The 27,972-nt window shown below is 37.5% G+C and overlaps 6 protein-coding genes across 6 annotated transcripts; 5 read left to right on the top strand and 1 right to left on the bottom strand.

Annotated features, from left to right (window-relative positions):
- Positions 1-1,316: 1,316 nt before the first annotated feature.
- LOC149037377 (uncharacterized protein KIAA1958-like) lies at positions 1,317-2,680 on the bottom strand. Its single transcript, XM_089186489.1, has one exon. It carries the CDS (start codon positions 2,631-2,633, stop codon positions 1,317-1,319), a length of 1,317 nt encoding a protein of 438 aa, XP_089042615.1. The 5' UTR covers positions 2,634-2,680.
- Positions 2,681-5,559: 2,879 nt separating this feature from the next.
- LOC149037376 (retinoschisin-like) lies at positions 5,560-13,802 on the top strand. Its single transcript, XM_089188046.1, has 7 exons — positions 5,560-5,780; positions 6,465-6,529; positions 8,634-8,973; positions 9,490-9,631; positions 11,354-11,688; positions 11,956-12,094; positions 13,360-13,802. Coding segments are annotated over exons 2-7 (966 nt in total). The 5' UTR covers positions 5,560-5,780; positions 6,465-6,527; the 3' UTR covers positions 13,368-13,802.
- A 122-nt stretch (positions 13,803-13,924) lies between these two features.
- LOC149037375 (uncharacterized) lies at positions 13,925-19,702 on the top strand. Its single transcript, XM_089188440.1, has 4 exons — positions 13,925-15,494; positions 16,586-16,955; positions 17,649-17,811; positions 19,365-19,702. Coding segments are annotated over exons 1-4 (873 nt in total). The 5' UTR covers positions 13,925-15,492.
- Positions 19,703-20,011: 309 nt separating this feature from the next.
- LOC149037374 (lactadherin-like) lies at positions 20,012-21,440 on the top strand. Its single transcript, XM_089188439.1, has 3 exons — positions 20,012-20,029; positions 20,512-20,650; positions 21,076-21,440. The coding sequence occupies exons 1-3, from the start codon at positions 20,012-20,014 to the stop codon at positions 21,438-21,440; spliced, it is 522 nt and encodes a 173-aa protein (XP_089044565.1).
- Positions 21,441-22,238: 798 nt separating this feature from the next.
- LOC149037373 (retinoschisin-like) lies at positions 22,239-24,306 on the top strand. Its single transcript, XM_089188438.1, has 4 exons — positions 22,239-22,373; positions 22,513-22,563; positions 23,450-23,781; positions 24,124-24,306. The coding sequence occupies exons 1-4, from the start codon at positions 22,346-22,348 to the stop codon at positions 24,304-24,306; spliced, it is 594 nt and encodes a 197-aa protein (XP_089044564.1). The 5' UTR covers positions 22,239-22,345.
- Positions 24,307-24,458: 152 nt separating this feature from the next.
- On the top strand, positions 24,459-27,751 carry LOC149037372 (retinoschisin-like). Its single transcript, XM_089188045.1, has 2 exons — positions 24,459-25,033; positions 26,760-27,751. Exons 1-2 carry the CDS (start codon positions 24,722-24,724, stop codon positions 26,793-26,795), a joined length of 348 nt encoding a protein of 115 aa, XP_089044171.1. The 5' UTR covers positions 24,459-24,721; the 3' UTR covers positions 26,796-27,751.
- Positions 27,752-27,972: the final 221 nt, after the last annotated feature.

The raw sequence follows: 27,972 nt of genomic DNA, 5'->3' as shown, positions 1-27,972 counted from the left end.
CAAGCTCCTCCTTCTGGGTCTCGAATAATTATCAGTTCTTTACAGTTAAAAAAAAAAAAAAAAAGAGAGAGAGAGAGAACAAACAATATATTTGACAACAACTTCACACGATAACAGAATGTGTCCTCAGGTCAAAATCATTATCAGCCAAAAAAAGTATTACTTATTTTCACGGTAAGACAAGGAATCTACTGATCTAAGTTGTAAAATAATCATAAAGAAAAAATGAGTTGATCAACTAGCTTTCATATAAGACACACCCAATAGCCAAATGGTAGGTGCCCTATCTTCCTGGTCGAGACTAGCCAGTTTATTGCTCCATAGTAAAACAATTTACTTTTACTGCACCTTCCTTCACTCAGCCTGAGTATAATTGGGTAGCGGCAAATTCTCAGGGAAGCCGGATTAAACACGGGAAGGTAACCCTGCGATGAACTGCTGGCATCCCGTCCAGAGAAAAGAAGATATACTCATGGTCGCTTGATGCCGTATGGAAAACGAATAAACTGCGGCTGGATGGGCAACTTGGCTCGAGTACAGACTCATATCAACTAGCTTTTGTTCTTCTGCCGAACACTGGTGAACGTAGTATATTCTTTATTTCAAACTACAGAATACTGCGATAAATGTTACGCCATAAGATGTTACACCATAAACTTTACTCCTCAACTACAAGCTTTGTCGCATAGTAGTAAGAAAAGAGGAAGCTGAATTCTTTTCACTAACTGGGAAAAGAAAAATAATATCCTTATTTTTCTCCGCATGTTTCTATTTGCTTGAGACCAATGGGTAGTTGGATGTACCACGATAGGGCTGCTGAATGTAAGGTTAGTTAAAAATTATTCAAACAGTTTTTTCCCTTGTTACGGAAAGAGGTATTTCACGCTATCCATGTGTAGACCCCGATATATAGAGATTACTTCATGGAAAATGCGCGCGTACGATTTTTATTTACGAGTTGTGTAGCATCAGAAAACGAACGAGTTCGCTGCGCTCACTCGTTCGTTTTCTGATACGTATCAACGAGTGAATGAAAATCGTACAAAGCATTTTCCATGCTGTAATGTGTTTATTTCATAGGTGATGAGATTTTTTCGTGTTGTCTTTGGTAGACAAATAGCACAAATGGGGCGATGAAAAGCGTAAAAAGTAGTTTTAAAATTTCTCAACAACAAGTTAATAAAAGTGCATAAAGTTCATAACACTTAAGCTTACCTGTGTTCATCAGATATCAATCAACTTCAATGTCTATTAATATTATAATAAAGGAAGCCATGCCAACAAACTACTTAGTGTCATGTAAAGAAAGTCAACATTCAGTCATCATCAGAGTCACTCTCCAGTACTAAAGGCCTCAGACGTTTCCATCTCGCCGCTTCGGGACTTGACGGATCTGTGGTAAGCGTCGGAGACTGATTTACTGTGTTGATATGAATGGAAAAATTACCACCTTGAATAACAGCTCCGCTGAATAGTGCCGTGAACTGCTTACCGGTATTCTGGGAGTCGGAGGACGACAGACGAGCTGTTTCAGAAGAGGACGAAGCTGGGGTACCAGCCAACACACTGCTTAGCACTTTTGACATGTGCATCTGTTGTTTCGTTGAAACAGTGCTGTAGTTTTCTTTGCTCTTCAAATTCCTATGGCCAGATAGCTGTGCAATTTGCGTAGGGGGAATGTCATTTTCACTTAGCGTCTGGATCATTGTCTTTCTGCCGCTGTGATTTCGAAGTCTGTCGTTTTCGATTCCTGCTTTCTGCACCATTGTCTTCATTAAACCGTTGAGTTTGTTTACGCCAACCGCACCGGACTTGAACCAGCTTTTTCTTGCGAGCGAGTCCGCCTTTAAACCGTTGTTTACGGCCAGATAAAAGGGAGCATTGTCTTGATATATTTCCTCGGGTCTCTTCCTGGCAAAAAAATTGTAGACTGCGACAGGATCTCTTTCAGTTTCGTCGGTCGCAAACATTTTCGGCGGTACAGCTCTGACATTGCTGTAGCCTGAGCCAGTTCTAGTTTTCGTTTGACGTTCATTGAACTCCAAGTATTCCCCTCCGTTTGCCGTTTTGTGAAGCTTTACATCTCCCCAACACATGTCACGATGTTCTTTGCACCCACGGAGTCCAAAGTGAAGAGTGTTGTTTAGCCAGAGCGTGTTTAATAGCGCCTCAGGACTACACATACCGAGCAAACCCTTCTCGTACAATATCTTTAACTCTTCGGTTGTCAAAGCTACCGATGCTTTCGGTTTATTCCCTTTTCCTTGCTTCTTTAGCTTCTTTTGCTTGGATTGAAGAACTTTTCTGGTTTTCTCAAAGACCAAGTCGTTGATTATGCTGGCAGAATAGCCCTTTTTCTTCAAATGTCGTTCGAAACTGGCCATTAAACTTCGAAGCGAAGTCGGCTCGTACTCGTTGCCATCTTTAGTGCGTACGGAGATAATAAGTTCGCTAATGAATTCATTCAACTCAGCCGCTGGAATATCTTCAATTTTCCTGTCTTCGTCCTTCGTTTTCAAAAATCTTTCAAGCAATCTTACATCTCCTTCAGTTTTTTGAGCGGTATTTTTGTTCTCGTGTTCTATAATGAATTCTTCAACTGAGTAAACAGAAGCGAACCTTCCCTCGGCCATTTTTCAAAGCGCGCGGGTTTTGTGCAACGGCTCTCGCATGACGTTCTCTTCAGTACGTTCATTCATCATTAATGAAATTTCGTCGTTCGCGTTGCTGATTGGACGCACGATAATTTTTCACGGTGAAATTTTTTTCGTTCGTACTCCTGATTGGCTACATTTAGAATCAGTACGAATTTTATTCACTACGATTTTTGTGGGTAAATCTCAGTACCTATGAAATAAGTATTTTTTTTAACCACGGTAGAAGCAGCAACATAATACTGTTTTTTTTTTCTAAACAGAGAATCAAAGATGAGGTGCACTTTGAGAAGACTGAACTGCTCATAGCGCGTAATCTTATTTGGTTTAGATAGAGGCGCGACAAGAAAGCGAGTTCCTGCAACCTGTAAACCCCTCAACCCTTCGTGAGATAATATTTTGAAGTAACAACAAATAAACTTTGTAATTAGATTGATAAAACCTGGAACCAAATAAGAATTCGATTACAGAAATTTGCATGGGTAAGTATATATGCTACATCTCAAGTTATTGAGAAATATTTAAATACATATGTATTCCTAGGTTTTATTGGGATAATGTACTATCTTGCTACGAGTATATTTTGTAATGAATTTGAATAGTGGTACAGAATTTTTTATGGGAAGGCCGGTATGTGCTATATCACACCAAAGTCAGGGAAGATATTTAGTTATTAGCAATTCACGTGTAACTTAGGTTGTGTTGGGATCATGTTAACTCTTGCTACATGGCTATTTTTTTCTCTGAGAATAAAACATATTACTTCTGGTGGCACCTTTTGAGATCATCAATCTCCCGTATATTTTTGCCGATGCTGAAGTTTCCGATAGGACATACTGAGGCGATGAACGTTCTTGCCATGAGGCTTATTTTTTCTTATAAGGAATTTTTATAGAAATTCATATTGTAAACAATCCTACGCTATCAGTTATATTGAAGGATTATCATGTAAACTACGGTGTTAGACATGGATTCCAGCCCTCAGAAAAGCCGTAACAACACGCGGGAAAAAATACGAATTCTTTTCACGTGTGTTTGATATCGCCGATCAGCTGCTGACACGTCAGTCCCCTTTCGCGCCACTTCGTCTGGTTGATGAATAAACGGCAAAGCCTTCACCATTCCCAATCCAAGGTCGTTTGTCAAAATTTTTTCAATTTATGGCTGCTAAACACTAAACAATCCTTACCGCTAACAGACAGTGACGTTCAAACTTTGCTAGGAGAGGAAGAAAACCAAAATACGAAAAGAAAAGCCAAAACCTACATATTCAGTGCCTTTGATAATGGAATTTTTCACGGCAGAGAACGAAAATCGAGCACTAGAAGATTTACCCTAGGCCAATTTTGGCATGTACCTGAAATATTTCTTCTGTCGGTAAGGACCAATTCAATAGCTGAAAATTTTATATATTGAAAATTAGGCCCATTGTTTGCCTTTGTAATAATTCCACACAATTTTCATCTTGAGTGCGCCAACACACTTTACGATTTTTATTCGGAGATAGTCGATCCTTTTATTGTCATTTATTAATGAAGTCAACTTTTCTTGTCAGTGAAGGACTATTGTGTTTATATGTCAAACAAAATAATACATGGTTGCTTGTAGATATGAAATTTTTCTTCTCGTTTTTAAACAGACATCTCATTCGTTCTCTGCGCTTACTCGCGAGCTATCGAGTTAAATACTCGGAGAGAAATTCCATATCTAGCGCGCCCAGGTTTTATTTCACCATTTATTGTGCAGCTGGAGTTTTTTTTTAGGTAGCAATGTAAACATGAACTTTCTCACCACAAGGATTCCTTTTTTTTGATATGATTAATTTATGACTTTGTCACCGTTTTGAAGACTGGTAATTTTCCAAGGGCCGAAATGTCAACACTGTCTTACTGTGTGTGTTTGTTTTTTAACCGAGAGGTGGCAGTAGAATGGCCTCCTGTGCTCCTACAATCAATTCTAGACTGGGGAATTTTGTTCAGCCTAAAGTAAAATGCCTAGATTATGAGAACAGGGAGTAGGACCCTGTATTTACTTCATCCGTGATAGATAATTTCGTCGTCGACTCATTAGTATCGTTTGCTATTCCTTCGTTTCACTGCACTCAGTGAAAAAATCCATAATAAAGTTAATCAATTTTTTCATAATTTTTTTAGCAGTTTTTTTTAAACATTTTTTTAACAGCTTTTTTAAATAAAAATTGATTTTTAAATTAATTTTTTTTTCTTAATTTCTTCACACAATTTTTTTAAAACCGAACTAGTGAGCAGCACTTTGCGAACAGTAGTTGTAAAACTTCTTTATTCTCTGACGCATTTAGTCTAGTGTCGTAGACTTCGTCAGGTAGTTTTACAAGTTAAAACTAAATGCCTGTATTTATAAGCCACAGCTAGCAGCTATACGGAGGCCAGTGACCATAAAAGCTTTGCCAGACATACGAACAGGAACAGGCGAAGTTGTGAGAAATTTGAAAATTTTGTGGGCCAGGTGAGAAGAATATTTTGGGAGCCACAGTTTTAGCTAAAACCGTGGCCCCCAAAATATTTTTCTCACCTTGCCCACATAATAGGTGAAATGCTTATGATTATGAGAAAGTGGAGTATGACCCTGTATTAACTTCATCCATGATAGATAATTTCGTAGTCGACTTGTCGATATCGTTTGCTATTTCTTCATGTCAATATCGTTTGCTATTTCTTCGCCTCGCTGAGCTCAGTGAAAAAACCAATAATAGAGTTAATCAGGTTGTTCGTTGCAAAAGATTAAAAATTAATGAGACACTCTACCTTCTCTCGCAAAAATATCCTGTCAGGCAAACGGTTGTACTTAGGTATTATTTCTTTATCTCCTGTGGAGAAAGTTAATTAGTGGTAATGACCTGCAATTCATTAAAATGGCAAAACAGACTGAACAAGGGCTTCTGTGTATACTCCTTTGAGACAGTGAAATACCCAGAGTGCATTTAATTGTCGTTCGACCGGCTGATTTTGATTTGGACTTATGAATTTTCATTAAGCTATCATCTTTGGGGCCTTTTTTGACGAGGAAGCTGGCGGCTGTTAGAGTAGTTCATCAGGCTACATTTTAAAATAAATTGGAAGCAGAATTTAAAGAGCCAGTGTGAAAAAGGTATCAATATTGTCCATTGTACCTCAATGTTTTGTCTATATGTTTCAATGTATTGATCCAAGTGAAATATCGATTTTAAAATGGATCACGTAACGACACTTCGTCAAGTTAAAGTGAACCAAAATGTGGATTTAAAAATGGTTTTAGGGAAAAATATTGAAATAGAAAAGGTGAACAAAGAGGGAATAAGATGGCTGAAAATGAAAAGATAGACAAATGTATAAAGTGGCGGTCCTTGAACTGATGAAACGTACATTCCACTAAAATTTACGTTTTTCCTTTTTTTTCTTTCTTTCTAAAATGAATCGAAATCAATGTCAAAGGTTTACTGAATTGTAGCGATGGTGGGACGGAAATCACGGCTGCTGGACGATTACGGGATGATACAAGATAGATCTTAATCCGCTTGGATGTTTTTTTTTTCTTTTTTGTTTTTTTTGTTTTTTTCATTATAAAGCTTTAAATATATTCCTTGAAGGTGAACATTTTGTTTCCAACAATTTGTTAATAAGACACACTTTTTAAAGTCGTTTCTAGGATAAATAGTATTCATCGATTGTAATACGGGTCTGTAGTAATTAAGTTTAATTGCTAATTGGATTGAACCTGTAACATTCCTTTATCACGCACATTGATGTCACAAATAAATTAAATATTCTTTGAAAACGTTTATCCTTCGTTTAGGGAAGGCGTTCATCCGGAGACCTTGCTGTAAAGATATCAAAGCGGGATTCTTACGACTTTGAAATGTAAGTAAGCTACTGGGTGTCTGTCTACAATTCCAGCGGGTAAAAAAGCAAATCCCCATGCGTCAGACAGAATCAAATGCTTGATTCTCGAAGGATACTTCAACGTAAACCATTTACCTATGTACATCTATTACATCTCTATTTCCTTCAGTCTATCGCTCTATCGTTAGTAATTCTGAATACTGTAAAAATTAAGTTAGCTTAAGTTTGACTAAACTGCGATATAAGTTAGTACTTGAAAGTGTTGGTTAATTAGAAATTGGTGTCTTTTATGGCAATTATCAACTATTTAGAGAGATTTTCATTCAGCTACATTGAAATCCAGTTTGCGAATCAACAAAATTTATAAAAGTAAAGAGCACTGTTTTGAAGTTGAAAGATAAAATCTTAACTGGAGGCGGAAATCAGACAGGTAGAACGAACGTAAACAACTCACCAAACGCCTTGGTTATCAAATATTAATTATCCCATGCCATACTAATGACAAACCATATTAATAATGTTGGGAAGGCTTTTTTAAGTAAGCTATGACTTTGGCTAGCTTTGGGTTGGTTTAGCCATAATACTTTTTTTTTTCTCAATTTCTTTGTGTATCGTTTTATCCTAAGTAATTCTAAATACTATAACAATCGAGTTTGACTAACTACGATCAAAATTAGTAAAATTTTGGTTGATTAAGAATTGGTTATTTTAGGCCAACTATCGACTACTAAGAAATATATTCATTCGGCTAAGCTGAAATCTAGTACACGAATTTACAAAATTCTCAAAAGGTAGTTGAGTAACAAAATCTGCACTGGAGGCGGAAATCAGACAGGTAAAACGAATGTAAACATTTCACCAAACACCTTAGGTATCACACATTAATTATCTCATGCCCTAATAATGAAAAAACCATATGAATAATATTGGGAAAGTTTTTCTGATATGGTTTCTGATACGTGTAGATACTGCTATCTTTTTCAAGGATTCCTTACAACTTTTCCACTTAAAAGTGTGTAGACAATTTTTATGGCGAAGATATACCGTGATTACTCCGCAGGGTGAAAGGTTAATTAAGGGGAGGAAAATTCCTGTTGTGCTATCCGTTTGAAATGATAGTCCTGAGGTGTGACCAACGGCAGAGCAAATTAGCTTTGCAGTTTCGTAGCAAATCATGAAAAGAGTCGGCCAATAACTCAGGGTTAAGTAAACAGTTCTAAGACAAAATAAATTGCTTGCCCTATACGGGCTCGTGCAATTTGTTTTCTTTGAAAAATTTACTCGTGCTTATTTACTCCAAATTGCACTCGAAGCCATGTTATGACCTATAGTTATGGCAGATATGATCATGTAAATTTGTCGAGACATAATCAAAGTCCTCCAAACTCCTCCCCGGCCATAAATAATGACTAGACCGTGGCAATGAAAAAACAATCTGTTTAACAACAGATTCACGATGGGAGAATGTGTTCTCTAATCAAATTCTACTAAAAGTATTGGTAAACTAGCAGCACACTATTTTCTCAGTAAGACAAGGTATCGACTGATCTAAGTTGTGACAGAGAGTCATGAACAAAAAAATATGTTGATCAACTAGCTTTCATATAAGAAACGCCCAATAGCCTAATAATAGGAGCCCTATTCTTCAGGTCGAGACCAACCGGTTCATTGTGCTTGGGTAAAACACTTTACCTTTTGCAGTGCCTCCCTCCACGTAGGAGTATAAATGGGTCGCGACCAATTGTCAGGGACGCCGAATTAAATGCAGGAAGGTAATCTTGCGATGAATTTGCATCCCGTTCAGGGAAGTGTGGATAGACTCTTAGTCGCTTCATGCTACGTGGAAACCGGGATACGCTCGGGCTGGATAGGCCACTTGGCTTGGGTACAGAATAATTCTTTTACCAACTAGCTTCTGTACTTTGGCTGATCGCTTCTAAACTTAGTATATTCTTTATTTCAAAATTCAGAATACCACCGAATAACGAAATAATTAAAATGTTACACCATAAACTTTACCCATCAACTACAAGCTTATTCGCAAAGTTGAAAGAAAGGAAGAAGCTAAAGTCTTGTCACCAGCGGGGAAAAGAAAATAATATCCTGAGGCTTTTCTCCGCAGGTTTCTATTTGTTTTTTTCTCAACTGTTGGAATATCTACAAACGTCGCCATGGGTTCTTGCAGTATTGGTCAGTGTTCCACTAGCTTTTCCTTTATCATTGGGAAGAACATGGTGGATGGAAATGCCCTGATTGGTTACGTGTTTGCAAATGTTTCCGTGGCAGGAGTGATGGATTGTTACAAAGCATGCCGACCAAACTGTCGGTGCATCTCGTTCAACTTCTTGACAAATACCAACCAGGACAACTGTCAACTGAATGAGGAAAACAGACATCTGAAGCCTGATGCGTTGAAACCAATGGATCGTTGGATGTACTACGACATGGTTATTGAATATAGGGTTGGTTAAAAACGATTCAACAATATTTTCCCTTGCTGTGTAAAGAGGTATTTAACGCCATTCATACTTAGACCCCGATATATTTTTAACAAGAAACAAGGATTTTTATGTGTAGAAAACCGATTGAAATAACCTTCAAAATTGCGGAAGAAAAAGAAGCAGAAACATAGTGAGAGCAAAAATGGGAAAGCAAGGGGCGTAGTGGGGGAGGTGGTGGTTGTGAGATGAATTTGGTTTTGTCAAACTGAAATTAACCTCATTTCTCTTGCGTTGTCTGTAGTATTCTAATGACCCAGTCCCCCTCCATAGGTTCTCAATATACCATAGTCCCCCCCCTTCAAACTCAGTTTGAGACGGTTCATCCCCCTTCTATGTCCTACCTGAATACAATCTAGTTTCCCCCCCCCCCAAAAAAAAAAATCCTCTGAGCCCCTTCCCCCAGGCGACGAATAATTACAAGTCCCTAGATTTCCATTTCAGAGGGATATTAGAAACTTTTCTGTCATTGTTGTATAGGCTTGTGCCTCGTGTTACAACAAATGCTGCAAAGATCAGCCGTGTCTGAATGGAGGAACGTGTCGGGAAAACTGTCAGGAGACTGGAAAACGATTCATCTGTGATTGTCCTGTCAAATATACTGGCCAGTTGTGTGAAAGTGGTATGAATGCACTTATTTATAGTTTTAGAGATCTTCTAAGGAGTGACTGTTGAACTTCAACTAGACAGTCCTTGGGGAGCCATAATGATATATTACTCTCACCTGATTAACAAATAAATTCTTCTGAGACAATGAAAAAACTTTGTAGTTAGAAGGTGCCAAGTAAGTGTTCTCTCAATTAGTTCAAGTTAAAAGAAAATGTTTGGCTTCTGTAAGAGAGAATTCTTAAAAGTCTCAGTTCTAATAACCCTTTTCGAATGAGCCTATTTTTTTTTTATTAATAAGATAATTTTCTAACTGGTTATGAACCCTAAAGACCCTGACCGAAGTATAGGTTTCAGTGTGTGATGAATACTCCCCTAATTGACTTTTATACATTTCGTTGTGCACATGTTTTATCATAGATAACCTTCTATCGCCAAAAGCCTTTTTGCCATTATTACCCGTTGGCTGGACAGTGCATTTATATATATAATTACCGATCCCAGTAAAATCCTATTGTGCGCCCTTATCAGGGGTACTTCTAAACGAGCTAGAAATAATAAAAGTAATAATAATAATAATAATAATAAAAGTAATAATAATAATAATAATAATAATAACAATAATAATAATAATGGTACATCCAATATCCAGCAGTGTAGAAACCAATCCCCCTACTAGCCCCAGTCCGCGCGGCTATCCATATAAGTTTGACTTTCGTGCGAATCATGCAAATATAACGGTGTTAGCTCGAGTAGAAGGTCACCGCAAGTACTTTCTTATGCAGCCGTATTTCAAAATCGTCAAGTAAATTGCTCTATTATCGAGTATCCCGTGTTCCTTATGTTATTAGTATTGCCTATGTTATACGTATTTCTTGTTATTTCCAATCTTGTAATTAGTCGTTCCGTTCTTGATTTACTATGTTCGTAATACTTTATTTAGAAACCACTGGCAATGGCGTGTAACTAGAAAAGTTCGACCATGTGATCAAGAATTAAATTCCTCTCAAATTTATTGCTGGTGCGTTGGTCACAAGCAGTATTTTTAATATTGCAGCCGCGAACGCTTTCGATTTTATTGTTTTATTGCTTTATTTATTACAATTACACATCTTACAGCAGCAAAATTTCTTTCTTATATGAAATAACAATTTTAGTAATATTGGTTCTAACTTCGACTGACTGATTCTAGTGCTCTACATTGTTCTTTTTCTCAAAAGCTTACGCGTTTACTCTCATTTTTTTCTCTTCATTGTGTTTAACATTATTCTCAAACAACTCTTTGTCTTTTCCCTCGATATCCTTTTCAACAATTGACCGGTGACCTGTGGTTTCTACATTAACTTGTTCTGGTACACCGCTTTGGTACAACCGCGTGGCGGAACTTCGCCTGTGAGAGTGGTTTGTGAAATTCCCCTCAAATCCTGCCTTCGTCGTGATTTCCTTACTACATTTCCTAACCTTTCTCTTCGCATTGGGTTATTGCCACACTTCTCCTCTCGGTTTGGGCAAAGCAAGCGAATAAAATGCGTAATAATTAATTTCTTTAGGCACGTGAGACAAATATCTCTTATACAGCTCGACTGGGCAATGTTCTGCATAATTTATATTTTTTATATGCATATATATAAATATATAAATATTTCGAGCCAAGTGCCCCCAACCACTCGGCCACATAACCTCCACTAATAGAAAGGGATACACTCTTCATATTATAACCAATTCATCGACCATTTAGATTGCAATCGTGCTCTTGGTATGGAGAATGGTGAAATAACTGACGCACAGATCAGTGCCTCTTCGGAATACGATATTGATCATGCCTCCGTACAAGGCAGATTGAACTTCATGGGAAATCACATCAAGCAAGGGGCTTGGGTCGCTTTCCCTAGCGATGTCTATCCTTGGCTACAGATTGATCTGTTGAAGCACAACACCCGAATAACACGGGTGGCAACTCAAGGAAGACATAACCACAATCAATGGGTAACAAAATATTCCCTGCTGTACGCCAATAATGACACTGGTATCTTCCAATACTACAAAGGACAAGAGCAACAAAATGCAACTAAGGTGGGTTCGTGTTCTCGCGTAAAGATTAGCTGTAACTAAGAACGCTGACTATACGTCAGCGTCATTGACAGGATGGGGCAAACCCGCTGGGTGAATTTGATTTAGACCCAGCTTTTGATCAAGTTCCCGACCTTGAAGCCGAGAGAATACATTAAAAGATTAAAAAAAAAACAAATTCTATCAAACGGCATGGTTGTAGGAGCCAACCATGCTGCGATAACCGAAATAGACATAGGAAAAAGAACATGTTATATTTTGCTTACTTAGGAATTTGCTGGAAACACTGATAGTTACACTGTTGTATCACATGACCTCATTCCACCAATTACGACGCGATATATCCGTTTTCAAATCATCACCTGGTACGCGCATGCATCAATGAGAGTGGAAGTGTACGGTTGTCATGGTAATATAATTTTTATTTTATTGTCATTTTTTTTAAGCAAGAGAGATAGACAACTTATAATCTCTTGTCTCAAGTCATTTCATATCCGTCAAAATTGGTGTTCAGTTTCATAGTCTGCTTTTAATTCACCAGAGGCTCTATTCCGCTGAGTTGAGAAGTCCTATCAATTAATTCAAATCAGTTAAGAACATATAATGTTGGACAAATAAAAACACTAGATAAACGTAAAGGCTTGACAGTCATACCACTATATCAGTCTAAAGGCTCGACAGTCATACCACTATATCAGTCTAAAGGCTCGACAGTCATACCACTATATCAGTCTAAAGGCTCGTCAGTCATACCACTAGATCTGTCTAAAGGCTTGACAGTCATACTGCTATATCAGTCTAAAAGCTTGATAGTCATACTACTATATCAGTCTAAAGGCTTGACAGTCATACCACTATATCAGTCTAAAGGCTTGACAGTCATACCACTATATCAGTCTAAAGGCTTGACAGTAATAAAATTGAGGTTGGGCCTTTGAACTTTTCTAAGAACAAATAATAAGAAGTATGTAGCTCGTGAGCAAGTTCTCATTATTAGCGCTGCAAGCGAAGATAAGCGTTTTTCCACCTCCGAGAAGATTGGGGACAAGTCGGGGAGACGTTTGCCGGGGCCCTGGCAGAAATAATCATCACCAGGATTGGACCCCCTGCGAACGTCTAAACGACTCGCATTGCCTAAGGCTCTTGCCGATCGGTAATAATCAGGCTAAGGAATATCTTGAGTGTCTTTCGTTTTAACATGACTTTAAAAAGTCGTAATTTCCTCAGCAGGACACAAAAAGAACTTTAAATCTAGGAGGCAGCACATGGCGAAAAATTCGACGAGAAAACGAATCGTTTGCAAGTCGGCTTGTTGCGACAAAATATAAAAATTTCATATGAAAAAATGATAGAAAAGGAACGAAATTGAGTTGCAAATTACCTTTGCCCAGCAACGAATGTAATGGAATTGTCTACTTTATAGGGAATCTTAAGAAGATGCTCCATTTTAGTTCAAAACTAACAAGAAAACTTTGACTACTCTGAATCTGACGTTCGCACTACGCTTTGCCCGCACAAGTGCACGTGGGTTTGGAAATTCGGGAAAGTACCCAAGTGTCTCTTGTGGCTTACCGTTAGCTGCATAAGAATTAAGAGAGTGATTACCCCTTGAAGCAATTTTAAAGTGGTTGACTTGAGAACTCCTAAATCATGTCTTTTTTTTTTTATAAACAGAGAACTAAAGATGAGGTGCACTTTGAGAAGATTGAACTGCTCAGAGCGTGTGATTTTCTGAAGTTTAGACAAAGGCGAGGTCCTGCAACCTGTAACCCCCTCACCATTTGAGAGATTTGAGACAACAAACCTTGTAATTAAGGTGATAAAACCGAGTAATCTTAAAACAAATAAGAATACCGTTACGGAGATTTGTATGGGTAAGTGTATATGCTACATCACAAGTTATCGAAAACTGAACATTTAAATACACATAAAGTATATCTTGTAATGAATTTGAATAGTGGTATAGAACTTTTTATGGGAAGGGTATGTGCTATATTACAAGTCAATGGAGATATTTAGTTATCAACAATTCACATGTAAACTAGGTTATGTTTGGGATCATGTACGCTCTTGTCACCGAGCTATTTTTTCTGTAAGAATAAAACTTATTACTTTTGGTGGCAACTTTTGAGATCAACAATTTCCTGTAAAATTTTCCGACGCTGAAGTTTTCGAAAGGTTAGATTGGGGGCCATGAGACTTATTTTTTCTAATAATGAATTTTTACGTTTAGGGCCATTTTGGCAATTGTGAATCATCTTCGTAAACGATCTTACACTACCATTTTTATTGCATGATTACTGCGCGGCTGAAGTTTCCTTAAGGTAGTAATGTACACATTCACTTTCTCACCACAAGGATTGCTTTTTCTTAAAAATATGATTAATTTATGACTTTGCTCCCGTTTTGAAGATTAGAAATTTTCCTAGTGGCGAAATGGCAACTCTGCCTTGTTCTGTGGCTTTTTACCCAATAGCTAGCAGTGAAATGGTTTCCCTGTGCTTTTAACATGAATTCTAGATTGATAGAAAAGTGGGGGGAAAGAAATAAGAGTAGGAACCTGTTTTTACTTCATCCGTAATAGATAATTTCTTAGTCGACTCGTCAATATTGTCTGTCATTCCTTAGTCTCGTTGCACTCCGTAAAAACATCCCATAACAAAGTTAATTAGGTTGTCCGTTCCAAAAAGAGTAATAATTTATGAGAAATTCCACCCTATCTCAGGAAATTGTCTTGTTAAACAAACGATTGTATTTTCATTGTTAATATTAATATTTTTGATATCTTGTGGAGAAAGTTGATCAGTGGTTATAACTTGCAACACACTTAATGGCAAAACAGGTTGAACAAGGGATTCCATGGGAACTAATTTGAGACAATTAAATACCCGGAGTTTGTTAAACTGTTGTTCAACCAGCTGATGACAATTTGGAATTATGAACTGTTATTAAGCTATCCTATTTGGAGGCTTTTTCGACGAGGAAGCTTTTGGCTGTTAGAGTACTTCGTCCGTCTACGTTTTTAAGTAAATTGCATGCAGAATTTGAAGAGCCCGTGTGAAAAAGGTATGAATAGTATCTATGTTACTTCAATGCTTTGTCTGTATTTTTAAACCATTGTTTCAGTGTATTGATCTAAGTGAAATTACGATTTTAAAATAGATAAATCGTCAAGTTGAAGTGAACCAAAAAACCAAAGTGGGTTTAAAAGAGAGGTTTACAGAAAATATTGAAATAGAAAAGGTGAACAAAGAGGAAAAGATGGAGAAGATAAACAATGTTAGTAGTTGCGTCCTTGAACTGAGGAAACGTACATTCCACTAACGTTTACGTTTTCTTTTAAAATGAATCGAAATCATGTTAAAGGTTTACTGAATTGAAACAATGGGGGGATGGAAATCACGGGTGCCGGATGATTACGGGATTATACACTATAGATCTTTATCAGCTTGTATGGTAAGGTTTTTTAAAATGATGAAGCTTTAAATAAATTCAAAGAAGATAAAAAAATTTCCTTCTAACAATTTGTAAATAAGACAGATTGTTTTATCTTCGTTACTAGGTTAAATAGAATTTTCGTTGATTGTAATACGAGTCTGTAGTGATGAGGTTTAAGAACATTGTACGGGTGTGTTTTCCTAACTGTTGGTGCTAATTGGATTGCACCTGTCGCACTCCTTTTACCAAGCACATTAATGTTACAAATAAATTAAATATGCTTTGAAAACATTTATCCTTCGTTTAAGAAAGGTGTTCACCGGAGACCTAGCAATAAAGATATCAAAGCAGGATTCTTACGACTTTGCAATGTAAGTAAACTATGACTTTGGTTAGCTTTGGGCACGTTAAGCTATTATCCTCTTTTTTGTCTCAATACCTCTGTCTATCGTTTCATCCTGAATAATTCTAAATACTTTAACAATCAAGTTTGACTTAACTGCGATATAAGTTAGTAAAATTTTGGTTGATTAAGAAATTGGTGTCTTTTATGCCAACTATCGACAACTTAGAAATAATTTTCATTCGGCTACACTGAAATCCAGTACACGAATTAACAAAATTCTCAAAAAGAGCACTAGATGTGGAAATCAGACAGAAAAAACGAACGTAAACAACTCACCAAACGCCTTAGGCATCAAATATTATTTATCTCGTGCCATTATAATGAAAAACCATATAAATAAAGTTGGGAAGGTTTTTCTGATATGGTTTCTGATACGTGTAGACATGGTTTCTGATACGTGTAGATAGTGCTATCTTTTTAAGGATTCTTTACAACTTTACCACTTGAAAGTGTGTTAAAATTTTAAGGCGAAGATATAACGTGATTACTCCGTAGAGTCAATGGTTAACAAAGGGGAGGAAAATTTCCTGTTGTGCTAACCGTTTGAAATGGTACTCCTGAAAAGAAGAGTAATGCTAATGTGCATTTCAGTTGAATGTGGTGCAACTAAAACCAAAGTCATCAAAAACAAAAACAAAAACAAAAAAAAAAAGGACTTGAAATGTCAAAAGCTATTGGGGAGCTAATGAAAACTAGCTACCTGAAGTGTGGGAAGAGTGAGGGATCAAGTCGTGATGTTAATTTAGTTTTTCAATCTGATTGGTTGAGTGGCGCGACCTGTTTGAACCAATCACACAGCGAAGTAATTTATCACACCCAAACTGTTCCCGGGTTACACCTATTTCTGATTTCGTACACGGATGCTCTAAGACTAAACCTAAACTACAGCTCTTTTTCTTCTTTTAATTCCCTAGCATTATTTTCCCTATCCACTCCAAAATTTTTATGCTTTTTCTCGGGAATGGCCCGATAAATTTGAATCAAAATCCCAATTTATACGTAAAAATTAGCAAAGTCGTCCTCATATTATTAGCTATTAAATTTCCATCTCAACAGGGAATCCTTTGAAGCCTGTTTTCATAAATCCGTCAGGCTGCTGCTGATAGTGTCTGCGTTTATGATTGTCTTCACCGCTGGTCTGTGTCGTATTGGGGGTTTTATCGGATGTTCCTTCATCATGGAAAGGAACATGGTAGACGACTACTGCCTGGTTGGACACGCCTTCGCTAATTTTTCAGCGGCAGGAGTGACGGAATGCTATAAAACATGCCAAACAAACTGTCGGTGTATTTCGTTCAACTTCCTAAAAAGTATCAACCAGAGCAATTGCCAACTGAATGAAGAAAACAGACATACAAAGCCCGGTGCATTAAAGCCAATGAATGGATCTCAGTATTACGATCTTGTCACTGACTACAAAGTTACGGTGAGACATTGTCTATGATTTTTAAAGCAACCAGTAATTATTTATCCTGGGGGGGGGAGGGGTAGGGTAGAGAGAGAGGGTGTGTCACGATAAACTTTACCTGATCCCCGTTTTATACGCTATTTGCAACGACTGATCACACCTCCATTCCTCCTGAAACCATGTGATCACCACAAAATCTTCCGTCTCCACTTCCCCCCCCCCCCACGCCTTTTCTTTTTTTGTCTGGATTACATGGATCTCTGGATCCCTGGATGATTCATTGATTCATTATTCAGTCCAGGCCTTAGACAGTTTTGTGTACACCATTTCCTGTGATATGATTGGAGTGGACAAAACCAGAACAAACTAATGTCGAAGCCCAGCTTTTTCTGTGCTTTATCAAGTGAACTGGATCCCAAGGGCCATAACTATCAGATACAAAGATACGGAACTAAAATGTGGGCCATTTGGACCGTAACACCAAGTTTCATGACGTCATGGTACAGAAAAAACTGTATATGACCCGGAATGACAGAATTACTGGATGTTTCTTGCTTTTAACACGTGTAGATACTCTTTTAAAAGCTTAGATGTATTTTGTAAAGTTTTGGACATGAAATCGCAAGTATAATGTTCTTACTTTGTACACGGAATCATGAAGGTTTCAAATAAATGCAAGAAAAGCACAATTATATATACCCTCTCCTCTAGACGGCAGGTTCATCGTGTCCTTGTACCCAGTGCTCTAATAATTGTTGCAGAGATCAGCCATGTCTTAATGGGGCAACATGCCTGGAAAACTGTGAGGCGACCGGGAAAAGATTTGTCTGCAACTGTGATCCAGAGTTCACAGTCCAGTTGTGTCAAACCGTTGGTTAGTTATCTCAGATTTTATAAATAGACTGTAAATTATCTCACAGAAGTGAATTTAATCTTAAAATTAAGCTTTAACTTTGTAATTTTCACACCTTTATTACTGTGAATGGGTGACTGAGACCTTGGGGTCTATTCACAGAGGGTTTAAACTCTATATAAGAGGATACTACTATAAAGCTTTGAATGGCAGTTTAGACTCCACTCTGCAGTAGTGGCTTGAGATCTCAGCTAAAAATCGACAAAAACGGCTTGATATCGCTACCAGAGAACAGAAATATCATAAACAACATTTCAAAAAAGGTTAAAGCTTATTTGCAAAACACAAACTAAATGCGGCATATGTAACGCTACACCATATCATGGGAAGCCAAGCTAAAAAAGTAAATGTAAAGTAAAGATTGGTGATCTCTAGACTTGTGGGATCATCAAAATCAGAAGCAAAACAAACATTACTTATTGTCCATGCTTTTTCTTATAAACACAGCCAAGTATTGAGAACTCGCTCTCTTAGCTTTATCGTCTCTCGGTAATAAAATTAACAACGCGCTAAATAATTTGGTTGAGTGATTTAAAAATTCCCTTTCTCTCGAAAATGTTCACAATAAGTGTAGTCAGTTTTAGAAATATGTTCACCACAGTAGTTATTGGAAAGATATAGAGCATACAGATGATTGTTGTCAAGTGACAATAGCGAAATGATCGTTGTCAAGTGCACGCGTCTCTATAACCATTTACCATTAGCATGACAACAAGAAAACAATGGTGTCAACTCAGTGAGCGGAATTTCAAAGACGCTCAGCTACGCTCAAACTTAACTTTTGACGATTAAGAGACAAAGACGAGAAAATAATTCACAACTTACCACGAAAGCGTTGCAAGTTATGAATACTCTAGTGGAACTAATGCACTGAAAGTGTTTCGTAACTAAATTCCCTAAGAACCCTGATACAATTTCTTAGATTGACTAATTATAATCTGCAACATGTTTGCAAAGAGTTAAAATCGATTAGTTTGAATTGGGGGAGTAACAGTAGTAATAGCGCAACAATTGTGTTTTTAAATAACACGAAAGACGCTTTTGTTTTCTTATACTTTTAAGACATTCAATAATTTTATCATGACAATTTAACCCTCCCAACAGTTTACTGATATTTCGAACATAATTGATAGTAGCGGCAGTTCTTCGCTGCAGGTAAGCTACTTTCCCCGCAGCGGTATGTGTATTGACCAGAGTGCTTTATTCATTGTCGCTTTATTATGACAAAAAGAGGACTTCCCCTAGACGAAGTCTTCTTCCATGGGAATGACAGATACACAGAAACAATTTAGCGGTGCTGTTGGATTGTTATACATGGTTTTTGATAAATGTTATTGAGACCTGCAAGGAAAAAACAATATCAGTCGCAGAAAAAGGGAGAATTGGGTTTAGGAACATGACATTATCGAAAGACATTGGTCACCATCCCTTGATTTTTAAATGTGAGTGACTTAAAGCGATAATAATGGGTTAGTTTGGTTGTGTCTCAAGTAAATGTGTGTATTCTTTTCCAGTTGAACGGTGCCTCGTTGCCCTCGGTATGGAAACTAAAGAAATCAGAGAAGGGCAAATCAGTGCCTCTTCAGAATACAGTGCTTCAAATATTGCTTCTTCCGGGAGACTACGGTTGCCAAGAACTTGGATATCTCAGGTCAATAACATCAATCAATGGCTTCAGATCGATCTGATGACTAATCTGTACGTTAGCGTGACACGTGTAGCAACACAGGGAAGATATGACTGGGACGAGTGGGTAATTAAATATCATCTGCTGTACAGCAGTGATACAGTTAACTTTCAGTACTACAGAGACCAAGGACAAAGTGAAGACAAGGTACTAGAACCATATTGATGTTGATCTTTTCTATGACTCGTAATTGAAATTGACGTTCAAATCAGTTGATAGGTTCGTAAGGTGGATAAATCTATATATCCACTGAGTAAATCCCTCTCCGGCGGGTCTCACTGAAGGCTTTGCTAACACTTATCAGCTGGATAGCGATTTATCCGTTGGATAGCGTTATCCGTGCTTTAAACAACTGAGCTCTGTGTAATTATGTGAAGATTAGGGAAGAGTGAACGGAAAACAAAAGGCCTTTCTAAGATTTCCAAAAAGTTTAATTTTTTTCTTTTTGCCGGGGGGCAAAAGCGAATTCGAACCATGTACAAGGGAGAGAGGGTAACTCACCCATATCATAGTAGTCCAACCACACGGTGCGTGTCCAAGAGCTAAAGACCACCTGGTCCATTAGTTGAAAACAATGCTGTATTCTTAGAATGCGCGCGCGCTTACCCGCCTGATTAGGCGATTTTTACGCGCAATGGAAAACGCGCCGTGCAATACTGAGGAATCACTTTAAGATAAGCATTTTTTTCTCCACACTTGCAAGATTTTTCCTCAATAGCGAATAGTGTCTCTTGTGCTTCTTTTACCCATGGCGTGCTTACGTGGAAAATGAATAGAACACGTGTGAGCAAAATTTTCTTATTCTAGATCAAGGTCCTTCTAAGATTACGGCAACAGATTTGTAATAAAAATATCTGAAAAAGAAATAACCTTGGAATAAAGCCTGGATGGGGAATCCATTATCTCAGATTTATGTTGTCTTGGCTTAGGGAATAAGGCCGTTAATAACAGTTTTATCCTTCCGATGTGTATAGGTTTTTTCTGGAAACTCCGATCGTCACAGTGTAGTGCAACATGACTTGAACCCAGTCATTAAGCAACGTTACATCCGTTTTCGACCTCTGACTTGGAAGGGAAGGATTGCAATGAGGGTAGAGCTGTATGGCTGCCGTGGTAAATATATTTTGTTTTAATCATATCCATAGCGAAAAATGTTGCCTTTTTTCTTGTAAAGCGCTGTGAGTTCCAGTGTATGAGTTCAAGTAACAATCGATCCTCGTCAACTTGAAGTAAAAAGCCTACTCCGTGATAGAACGGTTCCGGAAACGCGAAAGGAGGTCATTCTCTATGAAGATCTCTTCTCTTTCCACATGAATGTGTCACCTTTGTCATAATAGCAAGTTATAAATCAGCACTGAAGTTGTATCAAAGCATGCAATTCCTCTTTCTTCACTAACATCAAAAGTTTCTCGTCAGTTAAATTGTGTCTACATACTCTCATTTATGAAGCCCATCGACCAACGTAAGCGCTATTACTTTTAAAAATCAATCTCGGAATCTGACTTATCTGACTTACTTCAATTTTCTTGACCATTCAGATTGTTTTGAAGCCCTTGGTATGGAAAGTAACGCAATTTCTGATGTTCAAATAACTGGTTCTACAGAAGTTAATAGTAATTACGCCCCTCCACTCGGCAGACTACATCTGCTGCCTGCAGTACGGGGATTATGTGGAGCTTGGGCCGCTGCCGGTGGTGATACCAACCCTTGGCTACAGATTGATCTGATTAAACAGAACACTAAAGTTAACGGTATAGCAACTCAAGGAAGGCATGACGTATCCCACTGGGTTACAAAGTATTCTTTGCTTTACAGTAACGATTCACTTGCCTGGCTCTACTACAAAGAACAAGGAGTGAAAAAGGTCGGGCAAGATTCGTCTGCTTATACGAACCTTTTGTAAGAAAGTTAATTGACAGCTATTCGTGGTAGGCGAAGTAAATATTGTTAAATTTTCCCTGTGCCAAGGTTGAGGGAATTATTTAGCAATATCTACTGCATGAGCATGAGGCAAAAAGTTGTTTTAGGAAAATCTAAATTCATTTTATTTTTTCGCTTCCACTTGCCATGCATCAAAGAACAGATACATGGAGTCAGCGGTTAGATCACATAATCAATCTATAAATTACACATGACATAAGCGAAAAACTGATTGTGTTAACGTGCTTTTACGAAAAAAGGGAAGGTTAAGCAGGCTTAAAATATCTCAAAAGAGGCCAATTGCAGCCAATCAGATACAGAACGTTAAATACCTCTGCTATGATCGTCTCCCATCATCTCACATGACCAATCAGAGTGCACCATCTATATTATCACTAAAGCAAATAAATGCAATGCGCGATTCGAGGATGTATGATAACATGACGTGCGTCATTACATTTGAAACCACACTTCAGGCTGTGGAAAGCTATCTACAAAATATCACTAAAAGATGATAAATAATATAAAAGAAGTACTTGTACAACAAGAAGGAAAAACTATTTCTACGGATGAGGAAAGTTATAGTGAAAAGCAAATGCTACACTTTAAAATTTTATGGTGAAACAAAATGCGACTGACATCCTTAAAAAAAAAAATTGAGGACAACTCAGCCAGAATCGAAGGCATTTAGGGAAGAATTAATTTCCGTGATTTTAGAGAGGATTCCATCAGCAATTAAATTTACCATTTTACTTTTTTTCCATTTTGCTCGCTCAGGATTTTACAGGGAACACTGACCGACTTACAGTGGTACCACATGACTTGAACCCTCCAATCACCACGCGAGTGATTCGTTTTCAAATTCTAACTTGGTACAGCTGGTATGCGATGAGGGTGGAACTGTATGGTTGCCATGGTAATGAGTTTCTTATTTACATTCATCTTTTACTTCTCCAGAATTCTTAGTTTATATCGTTGTTTCAGCTGAGAGTTACTTTTAAAGTTGTGTTATTGACAATAATGCTTTTACCATAACATTTTTTTTCTTCGACCAGTGACTTGGGCAGGTTGTAAAGCAAAGGCAGAGAACCAGTACGGCTGTCAAAGTAAGTGTAAAACGATGATCATTTTTAAGAAGCCGATAGCCATTTTGTGCTGAAATTTTCCATTAGTGTACCAGCCGATCTATCTATATATACGACCGGGTAGAGATTTGAGTTTCAGCAAAAGAAACGAGGCAGGAAAAAATATTCACAAAAATTACCAAATACTAGTGTCAAGAATTAAATTAAGACTTAATAATTTCCTTTTCTGAGAAAATATCCATCTAACTTGCTTAAAAATAAGTTTTATTACAAAGGCTTAACGCACCTAGCAATAAAGGGCTGATGTAGATTTACGTGGTTCTCTAAATTTATTCTGTAAAACATAATATAAAATGCAAATAATCGGTTCAACAGTAACTTCAAATGCAATTTAATTCATCGTCTGTGGGATAAGACAGCGAAATAGCTTTGAGAAGATAATGGCAATTTGACACGCCATCTCGCATACTATGGCAATGGTGCAAGTGGGAAAAACTTAGGAAATTGTAACTTTTTTTCCAGAATTTTATTTGAAAACACTCTGTTTTAATGGTCAGTACGCACTGTTTTCGAAGTACTTTTAGGATCAAGGAGGATTTTTTTTCTTATTATTATTACCCCACTTACACCAGCAAAACATACTTAGTTAACTGAATGAAAGTAAGGTCTCAATTAGTCACTAATTTGCATTTTCAATGTATCAAATTTGAAGTCGACAAACATCGATTTAAGAAGCTCCTATGGTGAAAAAAAAGTTATAAACCGCATCTAACAAAACAACTTTAAAACATGTTTTAAGCTTTGGTGTTAATGAGGCATATGATTGATTTTAATTGCCAGTTTGGAGAAGGGTTTATTGAAAGTATGTATGTTCACTGAGAGGTAATAATCATTTCGCATCATATAGATTGCATGGAAGCCCTTGGCATGGAGAGCTATGCAATTACTGATTCGCAAATCGGTGCTTCTTCAGAGTACAATGGCATTTACCCTGCAGTTCGAGGCAGACTTCATCTCAAGACCGTGCCAGGGTGGAGAGGTGACGCTTGGGCGGCTCATCCGGGAGATAGCACCCCATGGCTACAGATCGATCTGATTAAGCAGCCTATTAAAACTGTCAGGGTAGCTACACAAGGAAGACACGACTCACCCCAATGGGTGACAAAGTATTCCTTGTCGTACAGTAACGATACAAGTAATTTTTTGTTCTATAAAGAACAAGGGCAAAGTGCAAACAAGGTGAGTGTCACCTAAATTGACCGTTTTTACGACGTAAGCTGCAGTCTCTCGGGGCCTAATTCTCTCAGTTTCTCATACCAATACCGATTAACCTGGTTTTGTTTGATTCATTTTTACCACATCCTTATGCTTTGATGACCCAAACTTAAAAGGATACTCAAAACAGTTTCCTTTGCAACTCTTTTCCCTCAAAAACTTTAACTTCTCTGTCAAAGTATTGTATAGCATCAGATCAGTTTGCATAGCTTTATAGCATGACATGATTCCTTTTTTTTATGATCGCATGTCAGTTCGAGTCATCGGGAACGTAAAAACATATTTGATTATCTATTACTTAATTAGGAATTCAGTGGAAACACAGACCAGCGCACTGTTGTTTCACATGACTTGAGCCCAACAATCACTGCACGTTACATCCGATTTCTGGTGCTCACTTGGAATGCCTTGCCATCAATGAGGGTGGAGCTGTACGGTTGCCATGTTAAAGGAAAAAATTTTATTGCGATATTTTGTTTCAACACTTAATCATTTCAAAATCATTTGCAAAATTATTCTCTGAAACTGATTACCTTGCGTTGAACAAATCGAATTTGAGTCTTCCTCCACAAAACAGAGGATTAGGGCATGTTTTCCCAACCTGACATCTGTTGAGTTTGTTTTCAACAAACATAAGACGTAGGATAGTTAAAAGCATGTAATCTGGGGCTAGTGTTGATGGTTGTTCAAATATGACAGAAATCGGATCACGACCAAGCAAAAATATGGTCGACCAATCAACATCGCCGACGCTTACTAAATAATTATTTCGAGCCCTGTATCAGGAGAAGCTTCACGTTAATCACTTCTAGGAGTTGAAAGGTTTGTAAAATAGCAACAGTAACCCTCTATTTTTGGCTTTGATTAATTATGCACTCGATAAGATTGTCGTCGCGCTCTTGGAATGAAAAGTGGTGAAATTGCTAACGCACAAATTAGTGCCTCTTCGGAACTCAATCGTATTCACGCCGCCATTCTGGAAAGACTAGAGTCCAGGGTAGTTGGAGACAAGAGGGGTTCTTGGGTAGCCCTCCCGGAAGACCGTAACCCTTGGCTACAGATTGATCTGCTGAGGCAGGACACCAGGATAACACTGATAGCTACACAAGGAAGATATGACGCCGCTCATTGGATCACAAAGTACTCGCTGCTGTACAGCAATGACACAAGTGACTTTATATACTACAAGGAACAGGGGCAACAAAATGCAAATAAGGTGGGTTGGTCCGACAGAGAAACAACTGAGAATGTTGTAAAATATATAATGACGAATGCGTCCGAATACGCTGGGGCGTCTCCTTTACTCAATCTTTTCATGTGACCCGCACTGACAGCCCCGCGCATACTATTTCTGAACAGCATCATTAAAAAATCCCCGTATTTGAGCCGTACAGCTGGTGTAAGTAGACCGGAAATAGTTGTTCAGCCCGATAGATACGAGTTAAAGTATAAGTAAAGAAGAGAGACAAGTAAGGCATGTTATATCATGATTAAATGATAATCGCCTGTCGCACAGGGCCGGACGTCGTTAAATCGAACCACACATTTCTATTTCTCTGGCCCTCAGGCTCCCCTACTGAGTCAATGAATACAAAGCTCTTCAAAGTGTACCAGTTTTCCGTCCTGGGACCAAAAAATTGTTTCTGTTGCATTTTAGCAAGTACTAAATGAATGAAATAAACGTATTTTGAACGATTTCTTTATCTGTAATGTGTCGATAGTAATTGCAATTTACTAGTTATTTTCTGCAAGAACTAAAATCAGTATGTAACGAAATGTAAGAACGTTTATATATGTTGCAAGTAACGTATTGCTTTGTCAATAATTACGAAGTGAAAATAAAATTTTCTTTATCTGATAATACAATTTATTTTCTTGCAAGAGAATCAGTATCTAACGAAATGTAAAAATGTTTCTATGATGCAAATAACATATTGCGTTGTCAATAATTACGAAATGAATGTAAAGTTGCCTTTATCTGATGAATATAAGAATCGGTTAGGATCAGGATAAACATGACAACAATCTCTTTTTTTATTTCAACCATGAAGTAATTTGCAGGAAACACCGACAGTCACACGGTTGTATTACATTACCTTGACCCACCTATCACGGCGTGTTATATTCGTTTTCAAGCTCTCGCTTGGTACCAATGGGCAGCGATGAGGGTGGAAGTGTATGGTTGTCATAGTAATCTCATAAATTCCTCGCACGTATATCATATATTCTTGCTTTTTTCCCGCCAAACTCTACTAAATTTCAATCAAAAGAGAATAAATAGTCCAACTGCGGACGTAAGTCAATAGGAAATCCATTTAGAAATTAGAATACGAGCTCGACATTTCTACCGCACAATAGAAATCAAGAACAGATAATATACCTTTAATTGTTTATCATAAATCTACTAGTCGTTCAGAACTGAAAAACAGGGGCTCTAGTTTTCTTATTTCAGTATATATATATATATATATATATATATATATATATATATATATATAACTACAGACTCTTAGGGTACTTGTTCTACTCGCTATCAAGAGAAAATAATGGGATATTTTTTCTCTTGATCATATGGATCACGAGATTTGCAGTCAATCAAATTGTAACATTTTTGGCAGAACTTTACAACTATTCATAGCATCTGCATCTGTTTGAAATACAAGATCAATTCATTTTTATCATTACCTTTACTTTTCTTTGCAACATTTATGTGATACAAAGCTGTCTAAGGTTTCTTTTTCACGCGCGTGTCATGTTACAGGAAAGGATGGGGTAGAATTCGAAGTTCAGCTAGCACAGGGAGTTTCCAAATTTAAACAATTTGGATATTTTGATACGCAGCATCTCTACGTAACTAATTCAATTTATTTAATCAATAGACTCCCTGAAAGACCAATACCACCTCTGATCTAACCTAATGACGCCGTCTTTTTCCTTTTCAGATATTTAAAGAAGAAGAGGATTTCAAAAGAATATGAACCTCACTAGACTATTTGAATGATTTTGTGATAGTCTAGAATATCAAGCTTAGTCATTAATGATGTGTAAACCGTGACGAAACCACCTCAACGACTCGCGGCTATTGCGATATATAGAAACCACAGGGTCACCACACCAACATTCAACTCAACTAGTCAAACATAAGTTCTTAGCCACGAAAATTGTACAGCCAGTAGTAATGAATAATTATTGGTATATTAGTCAATGAAAGACATCGTAATTGTACCACGAGACCTGATTTGGTCCAAAGACAGTCGGCCATGTCGAATTTCGATGTTGCGTCGACTTGTCCAGCATTCAGGTCAGTGAAGACAAATCAATTCACACGGTGCAATATTGGAGTTTTCTCAACGGCCATTTTCAACTTTCTAGTATGCATTGAATGAGATTTCTAAAACTGTTTCTAGTGCGTCGCCCTTTCCGACATACTTTTTGAATAATAAGAGTTTCAAAAGACGAAAGAGCTGTCTTCTGACTTTTCAGAATTTGCAGAAGACACAACTAACATCTTTATCGGAATAAAACTATCAGGCCAAAAAAGGACTAAAGGAAAGAAAAATTTCAAGTACTCGGAAGCGTTGAAAGAGATTACAAAGAACTGGCTTAAAGTACTTCTGTCAGAATGAAAAGTTGACTAAATAGGCCAGTATTCTTTAGCATTAATTATCGCAAGCATGAAAAGGTTTCTTCTATACATACATCAACAATTTTTTTTTAATATTCTTATCTTCACATAATATCTGCATGAACAATTCCTGCTTAGCTGCCTATACTTTCTGTACGTTTTGCATTGCTAGTAGTGTAAGTTTGTATTATTAGTTTCACACTTCCATTACCTTGCTGATAGATGTTCCATTGTGTGCCTTAAAATTTTGTAAAAGCGACCATTTGTCAAGTGCGTTTTCCTGCTATGAAATATATTCTACTAAGTTATTAACAGACCTTGAATTTTCTCAAAGATAATCATCCGAAACGCCGCAGAGGACTAAGCAAATGCGAACGCAAGGGGTTGTGGGACGGTAAGTGAAAAAGTCGCTCCCACGCGCCCGTCTCATGACTCGTCGATTTCTCAAGATTCCTCGCTTCCGTGATTCGTCAAAAAATCGATCAATAAAAATTTAAATAATGATTATCAAGTGCATTGTTGTGGTGTGT

The sequence above is a fragment of the Pocillopora damicornis genome, chromosome 11 (assembly GCF_964200805.1).
Source record: "Pocillopora damicornis chromosome 11, jaPocDami1.2, whole genome shotgun sequence".
NCBI lineage: Eukaryota > Metazoa > Cnidaria > Anthozoa > Scleractinia > Pocilloporidae > Pocillopora > Pocillopora damicornis.
The sequence above is the reverse complement of the archived record's forward strand: the minus strand, read 5'-3'. Positions and strand labels throughout refer to the sequence as shown.

Coding starts and splice junctions, on each gene's coding strand:
- LOC149037374 (XM_089188439.1), top strand. Junction 20,651..21,075: donor AGAGCTGTATGGCTGCCGTG/GTAAATATATTT, acceptor TTGACCATTCAG/ATTGTTTTGAAGCCCTTGGT.
- LOC149037376 (XM_089188046.1), top strand. Junction 9,632..11,353: donor TGGCCAGTTGTGTGAAAGTG/GTATGAATGCAC, acceptor TCGACCATTTAG/ATTGCAATCGTGCTCTTGGT. Junction 11,689..11,955: donor AGCAACAAAATGCAACTAAG/GTGGGTTCGTGT, acceptor TTGCTTACTTAG/GAATTTGCTGGAAACACTGA.
- LOC149037373 (XM_089188438.1), top strand. CDS start 22,346: ATGAGGGTGGAACTGTATGGTTGCCATG. Junction 22,374..22,512: donor GGAACTGTATGGTTGCCATG/GTAATGAGTTTC, acceptor TTCTTCGACCAG/TGACTTGGGCAGGTTGTAAA. Junction 23,782..24,123: donor AAGGGCAAAGTGCAAACAAG/GTGAGTGTCACC, acceptor TTACTTAATTAG/GAATTCAGTGGAAACACAGA.
- LOC149037377 (XM_089186489.1), bottom strand. CDS start 2,633: ATGGCCGAGGGAAGGTTCGCTTCTGTTTACTCAGTTGAAGAATTCATT.
- LOC149037375 (XM_089188440.1), top strand. Junction 16,956..17,648: donor TCACTGACTACAAAGTTACG/GTGAGACATTGT, acceptor CCTCTCCTCTAG/ACGGCAGGTTCATCGTGTCC. Junction 17,812..19,364: donor CCAGTTGTGTCAAACCGTTG/GTTAGTTATCTC, acceptor ATTCTTTTCCAG/TTGAACGGTGCCTCGTTGCC.
- LOC149037372 (XM_089188045.1), top strand. CDS start 24,722: ATGAAAAGTGGTGAAATTGCTAACGCACAAATTAGTGCCTCTTCGGAA. Junction 25,034..26,759: donor GGCAACAAAATGCAAATAAG/GTGGGTTGGTCC, acceptor TTTCCTTTTCAG/ATATTTAAAGAAGAAGAGGA.